Source organism: Crocuta crocuta, unplaced genomic scaffold (assembly GCF_008692635.1).
Source record: "Crocuta crocuta isolate KB4526 unplaced genomic scaffold, BGI_CrCroc_1.0 scaffold5, whole genome shotgun sequence".
Lineage (NCBI taxonomy): Eukaryota > Metazoa > Chordata > Mammalia > Carnivora > Hyaenidae > Crocuta > Crocuta crocuta.
The window spans coordinates 1,793,463-1,803,397 of record NW_027530500.1 but is presented as its reverse complement, the minus strand read 5'-3'; the positions used below and the strand labels follow the sequence as shown (position 1 = coordinate 1,803,397).

General features: G+C 35.2%; 1 protein-coding gene across 1 annotated transcript in view; it reads right to left on the bottom strand.

Moving 5' to 3' along the window:
• Positions 1-9,166, bottom strand: part of MAP3K2 (mitogen-activated protein kinase kinase kinase 2) — a 43,598-nt gene extending 34,432 nt beyond the window's left edge. The window contains exons 1-4 of the mRNA XM_077766758.1: positions 9,103-9,166; positions 5,427-5,545; positions 4,764-4,804; positions 3,422-3,521 (exon numbers count right to left, since the gene is read on the bottom strand). Coding sequence (XP_077622884.1) covers positions 3,422-3,521; positions 4,764-4,804; positions 5,427-5,545; positions 9,103-9,109 — 267 coding nt within the window. The 5' untranslated portion in view covers positions 9,110-9,166. The remainder of the gene's footprint in view (positions 1-3,421; positions 3,522-4,763; positions 4,805-5,426; positions 5,546-9,102) is intronic.
• Positions 9,167-9,935: the final 769 nt, after the last annotated feature.

Below are 9,935 nucleotides of genomic sequence, written 5' to 3'. Positions count from 1 at the left end.
AAAGAGGAGCCCAACTAACAGATCCAACCAATCCCAGCTTAAATCTCCTCCTTGTTTTGAGTCTGGCAAACTAGAAGTTTACAGAATAATGGTTCTTTTAAAACACAAGGATTTATACTAGAAAAAAAAATCTATAGAACTGGAATAACAAGCAATATAAATGAGTTTTTTGCTTGTCCATAGGTCCACAAAACTAACAGACCTTACAGCTTTTCCCTAGTACCCTCAGTGTTGAAGGGCATGCATTAGGTTTGTCATGATGTGAATCAGGACATGGTTGACTCACAGAATCAGAGTCTCAAAAGAATCTCTTAGTTGTGAGAAATTTTAAACATCGTAATCTTACCCTACCTAATGTCTCCTCTACCACATTCCCGCCAAGAGGCCACCCAGATATAATGGCAGAACCTCTCCAAGAAATCGTCAGAAAGCATGAGAAAAAGGAACTGAAAATGGAAAAATTTTTCCAATTTTTAGAGAAAGGGAGAAGGTTCCTGAAACCACAGGTCAGTTAGCTTGGTGTCAGTCCTCAAGAAAACTCTAGAAACAGTTATATGTCACTAACCTAATTTTTGATAGACCTACTAGACTGGTAGATCAAGACAGTATTGTAGACTTAACATATTTTGGCATTTGAAAGCTTCCCATGATACAATTTTAGACCAAACAAAAACAAAGATATACCTAGATTCCCTTAAAGTCATACCATGAAATAAACACTCAAGTTCAAGCCTGTTTATGTGGGAAAATATACCAGGAAACACTGGTACAGAAGAATGGGGAAGACAGGAAAGGGGCCTATAAAGGGTGTGTTATCCAGCAAGTTACCACTACGGTTAAGTGGAACCTATCTATCCCCACCTTCCCACACTATCCTTGAGTCTCATTCGCCCATGCACCCCTGGCATCCCTGTATGTACTTCTGCCTAGACCCTATGAAGTTCCTCTAAAAAGCCCTCAGACTCGCAATTGGAAAATCAGGCCAGAACAAACAGAAAATCCACCTCTTGCCAAGTCAGAGCAGGCAACAAGAGGTGTTCATGGCTAAATGAAAACCCAAAAAGTATTTGAAAAATAAAATATGAAAGTATTACTGGAGTATGATACTCATCACTTTGTTCAGGGATACTATTTGTTTGGATATGGATTTTTACTTTCTCAAAATATGTTCCATTTTCAGTTGTAAGTGGTTTCTTTAGACAAACTATATTAACATATTTTTTCTTTAAATTAATAATGACTCATTTGAAGATCTAGTATTTTCAAGTATTTTTATTTGCTCAATGTTTTAACATTTGCAAAGCACTTTCACATGTTTTCTCCACCATTACTCCATTCCTACTGGTACTTTCTATTCCTGAAACATAACTAGTCTTTTCCATCTTAGGATCTCTGTAGGTACGGTTCTCAGCGGCTCTCTCTACCAAGAATGCTCTTGCCCTCAAACTTTGGTCAAGTTTGGCTTTTCATACTTCAATCACAGTAATTAAATATTACCACCTCAGTTCTTCCTTAGTACCATCTAAATAGAACGGGTACTGCCCTTGCCGTCATTGTTTTTCATTTTATGCATGTCTTTCAAAGAACTTCATATATTTGAACAACTCATTATTGAGCTGTCTGCTTCTACCACAAGTCTATAAACTCCATGAAGGGCTGCAATTCATAAATCATAGCATTATGCCTGGCAAATTCAACAAGTATGTTCTTTGGAAAACAACAAATTAACCAACCAACTAAACTGCCCTGAAATGTTTAAGATTCAAGATCTTGAGATTGCATAGGACCTGAAAGAAACCTCGGAGCTTATCTAATCCAAACTGAATTTTACAGAAGGTTCAAAAGGGGATTTTCCAGGGGTGCCTGGGTGGTTCAGTTAAGCATCCGACCTTGGCTCAGGTCATGATCTCATGGTTCATGGGTCCAAGCCCTGTGTCAGGCTGTGCTGACAGCTCAGAGCCTGAAGCCTGCTTCATATTCTTTGTCTCTCTCCCTCTCTCTCTGTCCTCCCCTGCTTGTTCCCTCTCTCTTTCAAAAATTAATAAACATTAAAGCGGGGGGGAGGGTGTTTCCCAGAACACAGAGCTCCTCAGTGCCAGACAAAGCCCTTAAAATCACATGTACTGACTCACAAACATAAACATAATGCTCTAACCATGTCCTAAGCAACTTGAAAATAATCCTTTAAAGTTTTAACTAAGCTAAACTAAACTTAACTAAACTAAGCTTAACTAAACTACTAAAGCTGTATTGTCTCTACAGACAAGTGTAGAGTATGAGGAAAAAAAGGCAATTCACCAAAAGGTACAGAGTTTAGACATTTTCCAAAGAAGACATCCAGATGGCAAACAGACACATGAAAAGATGTTCAACATCACTCATCATCAGGGAAATACAAATCAAGATCACAGTGAGATTCCACCTCACATCTGTCAGAAAGGCTAAAATGAACAACTCAGGAAACAATAAATGTTGGCAAGGATGTGAAGAAAGGGGAACCGTATTGCACTGTTGGTGGGAATGCTAACTAGTGCAGCCACTGGAAAAGTGTGGAGGTTTCTCAAAAATTTTAAAATAAAACTACCTACCACCCAGCAATTGCACTACTAGGAATGTATCTAAAAGATACAAAAATGTTGATTTCAGGGGGCACATGCACCCCAATGTTTATAGCAGCGTTATCAACAATAGCTAAATTATGGAGAGAGTCCAAATGTCTATCAACTAATGAGTGGGTAAAGATGTGGTACACACACACGCACACACACACACATACATACAATGGAATACTACTTGGTGATGAAAAACTGAACTCTTGACATTTGCAACAATGTGGATGGAACTGGAAGGTAATAAGTCAGTCACAGAAAGACAGATATCATATGATTTCACTCACTGTGGAATTCAAGAAAACTTAACAATGAACATAGGGGAAGAGAAGATAAAAACAGGAGAGGGAGGCAAACCATAAGAGACTCTTAAATACAGAGAACAAACTGAGAGTTGGTAGGGGTGGGGTAGATGGGTGATGGGCATTAAGGAGGGCACTCCTCAGGAGTGGTGTCATATGTAAGAGATGCATCAGTGGGTTCTACTGCTTAAGCCAAGATACACTGTTTGTTAACATGAGAATAAAAACAAAAGAGTACACAGAGTGAAAATAAATAAGCAGTAAACTTCTAAGTTATACATATATTTCCTCCCTCAATATGTTCTCATTCACTTCTTTGTTCAGTAGTGTCCTTAAATCTTTCCACAATGGAAAAAAACATACTTCAGTTAGTCAAAACTTACTTGTTTTCTTTCTCTAACACACTATATCCTTAGCAATTCCTAAATAAATATCCCTAAAACAATCTCTTAAATGAACATACTACTTTCCAAATTAAGAGCTATTAAAAGTTAAATTGTACATGTTTACCTCATTATTGGTATAATGGAGATCCATAGACTGTCCAAAGGCAGTTTTAGCCTTAGATCTCAGATCTTCCAGTTTAACTGGTCTGGGGAACTGAAGGATTCTATAGACAGAATTTTAAGATTATTAAAGAGCAGATTTAACTGTTCATTGAAAAAAGGGATTAAAATTAAACTTAACTATGTGACATCTATATAAGGGAATGCAACAAAACTGTTAAAAGAATAAAGTTGTTCTTTGGAGATTCAAATTTTGATTTCTGTACCCTTATCAACTCAACACTTTTGAGCACCTATATATCCTAAGGAAGCATATCCCCAAAATAAACACTTTTTAAAAATAAAAAATTTTAATTTCTAGTATTTTCTTTCTATGTCTCAAAAGATTAGCCTGTGCTGCCCCGGGGGAACATGCACCGAAGCTTGGAAATTACTGTATTAGCCTGTAAGCTCTGCTTGGGGGAGGGACTATGTCCTTTCTGCTCACTTTATTCCTTAATGGTCCGGCACTTACAGTACTTAATAAATAATGCTCACTGAATGGGAAAAAATTGAGAAAATATCCATAAAAGAACAGTAAGAAAAAAGGAGATTGGACAAGTGGATGGTATATCTGGTATATCCAATTTTTGTTGATAGCTCTGTATAAAACATTTTTACATCTTCAGGTTATATGACTTATGAGCCTTTTTAAAGTCCTTAGAATGGATAGCTTTTTCACTAGCTGAATTTAATGAAACATTAGTAACAGAAATGAAATCCCATCTTCTCTATCTTCTATTAGGCCTTGTTAACAATTTTGCTGCCAACCAGCACCACCACCAGCACCACCACCTCTACCACTGCATTAAGATACAGATACCCAGTGGAAGGGTAGGCTGATCCCCTTGCTAATTTACAGCCACCATTCCAATCATCTTCCTCAATGTTTCTAATCAAATATATGTCATACGATTGAGGTCTCTTGAGAATAATCAAAATTATGAATGTTAAATCCATGTATGTGAGTTTTATATAGTATCTGAAGAGATGATACAAATATGACAAGGAGAAATATATTTGATTTCCACTGAGTAAAAATAAAAGGAAATGGCAATATTTAAAGGCTGTATTATACAATGATCTTTTTTATTTCCTAAAATAAAAACATTAAAAATTATTACTAAAATTTACCCTAAATTTTGACAGACTCTATTGTGAGTCTAAGTACATGTTACACATCACCAAGGACTATTCCATTCCATTTGTATGCCATCAACTTTCACTAAAGTCCAGAGAAAACCTTAAAGAGTTAAGACTTGTTTGATTAAATCAATAAACTGACATGTTAATGTTTCTTTACTTACCTTTTTTCCCCTCTGTGTTCAAATTTGACTCGAACATCATTCTGTAATGAAATGATAAATCATTTCAGAGATCAGATAAAAATTTCTATAATTTCTAGATCACCTTTTTTCTTAGTGACTCACTTTTTCCCCTTAGTCACTCATTTTAAAAAAAGCAGGGGGAAAGGAGGTTTCATTTTCAGTGTGAACTCCAATCAATTCATGGTATCTGCCAAAGAGCTGAGCTGAGAACTGTGTTGTGGAATCTGGGCTGAAAGCAAAAAGCACCAAGATCTCAGTGATCATGCCTATGAGACCCTTACTAAGCCTGTTAGAGGGAAATAAAGAATATTATATTCTCACTTTTTGTGCTGGACAGATCAAACAAATGTTACTTACAAAAATCAAAATGATGCTCATTTGTAAACAGAATAGACTATTTTAAATAAAAACTTGCTTATCTTAAGTACTTTAAGAATGGACAAAATACCAGTATTAGAGGGCAGTTACCACATTAAATGAAACTCTGCCATTTTTAAAAATGCACACCCATTAGGAAAAATGTATGACAAACAAATATTTGATTCAAAAGTGTAAAAGACAAACACTTTAAACAAACCACTATAAGATCAGGATATTCAAGACAAATAATTCATATAATAATAATATGTATTATTAAAATACCTGCTTTTTTGGTGATGAAGATTTTGTTTTTCTGGTTTCCTGTAAAGATAATGCTGGTCGACTGGCTTTATGAAGAACAGCCAAATCTTGCATGATTGAGTTCAAAGCTTGCTGATCATCTAGGTGTTTTTAAAATAACAGACGCAAAAAAATCATAATTTCAATATGTATTTATCAGACATCAAACACAAATTTGATCATGAAATTTAATGCAAAATGCATTAATTTAACACAAAAAAATGCATCTAGAACACTGCCTATACTTTAGTTATTTTGGTGAAATAAAATTTTAATTATTTAAAAACTGAGCACAAGTAACATAAAAACTGCACTAGACTCAAGCACTAGCATCATACTAGGTGTTTACACATGATACATTTATAGGCAAGATAAAGTCACTCTGATTCTTCTAGTAACATAACATCCTAGTGTATGGGTCGAAAACGGCCCCACCATGACAAATTACTTTTCTGTAATTCCTAAATAAAACACCAATAGAACATCTAAAATTTTAATTAAAGCTAGTAGGGAAAAAATGGCTTTCATCATTATTTGGCATTTATGTTCAAAGTACAGAATTCCTTTTAGAGTTTTTCATCAGTATTTCAAGTCAGAAACACAAAGCTTTATCTGTGAATAATAAATGACCTACCAATACTTGGAAGCACTTCTCCCCCTAAAGTTCAACAAGAACTACAAACATTTAGCAGACTGTTTAATGATCTTAGCCAATAACAGCTTAAAATGTAACAATGTAAGAAAAATTCATTCCTTAAAAAAATGGGTGAATCCATAAAACTGAGTGAGAGGATCATAAAAATTAATTTCTTTCAAATAAATAAAAAATTTCTTTCTAAGACTATAAGCCTGAGTCTCCTGGTAATACCAATTATATGCTCTCTGGGAAAGTTTGGGGATAATTTAATTGATTTTTACTAGTAAATCATTAGAATTAAACCATTTCTGTTAATGATAATCAGCAAATAATCAATAAAGGAATTGAAGGACTTTTACGGATTACACCTTAAGATGTAACCATTTTGGTGAGCAGTAATTTATGTTTCAGAGTAGTAATAATTAAAACATGCTTTACTCTGTAAAAAGAAATCATTAAAAGGAATGTGGCAATTCAATGGCTTCATCAGCCTTTCAAACACACAAATAGCTGACTTTCCAAATGTATTTTTTAGAATACTCAATATATTCTGCTCTAGAATGAAAATGCTTGCATATTAAAATTAAAATTAACGGTGCCAAAGGTTTTATCAGTAAATTCCAGGTTTAGAGAAAATTTTATAATCCTTCACAAAGTATGCTTTGTAAAATAAAATTTCATCATGTCAGCTTAGCCAAACAGCAACTGAGCCAGCCAGGTACAGTGTAATCACAAAGTGTATTCTGTCCACGGGTCCAAGCCAGAACACATCATTTATTGATAAAAATAAATCTGCTCTTAGGAAAAAAAATAAGCTGAGAATGATCTCAACTGTAATAAATTTTTTCAAGTAAACTTCTTGAGAAAGGTAAGATCTTTAGTCCTACACTGGGGAGAAAAGAACTCAAATACTTAAAGTACATATGTATGTTCTAATTATTTTCTTCATTAGAGAAAACTTAACACTTGAATTTAGATATTTTCCCATGTTTAATATCAAAATACCAAAATAAACAAATGCCTAGCTTAAATTTCTTATCACATTTACATATACTGATTTCCTTGTTTAAAAAAAAATGAGTATGGGGGCGCCTGAGCGGCTCAGTCAGTTAAACCTCTGACTTCAGCGCAGATCAGGATCTCACGGTTCCTTAGTTCGAGCCCAGCATCAGGTTCTGCACTGACAGCTCAGAGCCTGGAGCCTGCTTTGGATTGTATCTACTTCCCTCTCTCCACCTCTCCCATTTGCACTATCTCTGTCTCTCAAAAAATGAATAAACATTAAGAAAAAAAACTTTTTTAATAAATAAAAATAAAAAATTAAAAAAATATGGTTTCCTATTGTAGATGTAAAAAAGAAGGACCATTTGAATAAAATGACCAAAATGAATAAAATTCTTAGTGAGATGACATACAAATGAAGGGCAATTTAGTTGAGTTCCTTCTTTTTCTGGTTTGAAGAAGAATCACATGATATACCTAAGTACCCAATAAGAAACTTAACCTTGAGGAGGCTGACAAGATGTAAACTAACAAATTCACAAAAGCATGCAAAGTGGTGAACGTCCACCCTAAGCACTCTTGTAACAATTCTTAGACTGCTTTATCTAGTAAGAATCTCTGTGATGGTCATCGGTACTAGGCAGATTTGACAGGTTTCTTAAAGATCATGAATTGATCAAAGAGGCAATGACAATGCCCAGGGGAGGCCAGAGTCTGACCAAAGGCACATAGATGAAGCAGTGGGTTTCTGACACATATTGAAAGGATGTTATTTACTTGAACACAGAAACAAATTATTTGGGAAATAATTTCAATAAAATCTTTTATCAGAAAGGCTTAATTATAGATGCCTTCTATGCTTATTTATTACGCTTGTAAAATAATTACAGGAGAACATCCTCAATCAAAAATTCAAATACCTATGATTCATACTTTTAAATATTCAGTTTTCTCTGAATGAATACCTGTGTATAAGCTTTTAAGCAATGACTGTTCCTTGTGCTATTGCTTACTATAGGGAAGTATTATGTGAGAAGGCCGGCACAACTGAATTGGATTCATACACAGGTTGGATTGCAAGTGAGAGCAACCACAGTGAAAAGCTGACAGGAGTTCAGTAAAAGATACCCAGTTGGAACTGGAGGTGAAACTGGGTGGAGAATTTGGGCCACATGATGGCACTGCATGCATGGTTACAAAAAGAGAAACTGGAAGAGAAATTTAAAGAGCAGGAAGGTGAAGCTTTGGCTTACACACTTGCCACGAGGAGATACAATGAAAGTGTACAGACTCTCCACTAAAGAACATCGACAAATTTAAGCTCTTTGGCCTACCATATCCTACATATGTATATAAGAGTGAATAATAACATTTGTTAAATAAGTGATAGGAAAAATGTGACAAAGATAAACACAGACAAGTATATGTCAGAATTAAGATAATGGGACAGTCTGGATTTAAAAACTTAGCTTCCACCTACTCAGTCCATTTTTTCCCATTTAGGATGGGGTGGGGGTCATTGGTCCATTTATTTCTAGTGTTTCCCTGTCTAATCCTTGCCTCATGTTGGAAACTTCCAAGGAGAAAAGGGGAAAAAAAAAGGATATAACCTACAACCCACTCCCATACTTTAGGAAAGCCTTCCTTGCCATTTACATTATTATACCACATTTCATTGTTGGGCAATTACAGCAATTCCTCAGCATTTATTCAATCTTTAAAAGTCCGGTTTCCTTATCTAGTACTCTCTCTGGCCATCAGACTCTAAGTAAACCTCAATCCATCTTAGCAGTTTATTGTGAATGTCCCTACTATGCATGAAATGGTCATTCCAAATCTGTAAGTTAACTCAAAAAGTGCTTTAAGGGAAAATCTATTAATAAATATAAAACATTATGGAGGCCTATTACATCATAAAACTTCTTAATAATAAAAAATTTGGTCATACACAGAAAAAAATCTTTCTTCCCCATTTTATCCTTTAATTATAGATGAATACCGTCTTTAGTTTGAACTCACCCATCATGGCAACCAGCTCAACAATTTGAAAATTAGGAAAATGGTTCTTCCATCAGCATTCTTTACTGCCTGAGGAGAAAAAAAGATAAAATTATTAAATTATTAAAAAAGATAAAAACACGGCAAAAGGAACTTTGCAGATATGATACATTAACATATTTAAGATAAAAGGATTATCCGGGATTATTTGGCTGGACCTAACACAATCACAGGGATCATTATAATCCATAGGAAAGTGTCAGAGTGGTACTGCGTAAGAAAGGCTCGACCACTGACTGTAGACTTTGAAGACGGAATGGGACAGCCGTGAGCCAATGCATACAGGTAGCTGCTAGAGTGTGGGAAAGGCAAGAAAAATGCATTTTTCTCTAGAGCTTCCAGAATGACCATAACAATGCTGACACCTTGATTTTAGCTCAGTGAGACTCACTTCAGACTTCTGACTTTTCAAAACTTTAAAATGATAAACTTATATCAAGTCACCAAATTTGCGGTAATCTATTATAGCAGTATGTAGTGAAATACCCAGTTTCAAGAACTTGATAGAGAACTCAACAGACTCCATGATACAGTCACACTGACAGCTATAATTTACTACAGCAAAGGACACTAAGGGAAAGGGCAACCAAGGCAAAGTCCAGGAAGGTCAGAGCTAGCTCCTAAGGATCTTTTGTTATTAAAGTCACATAAAACACATTTAATCCCACACACAGCCGCCCCCACCCCGAAATTAGTTATGACAACACCAGGGAAGACTGGAAACTCTGCACTGAGGGTTTTTATTAGGGACTGATCAATGCGTACCCTCTGTCTAGCACACACCAAAATTCCTA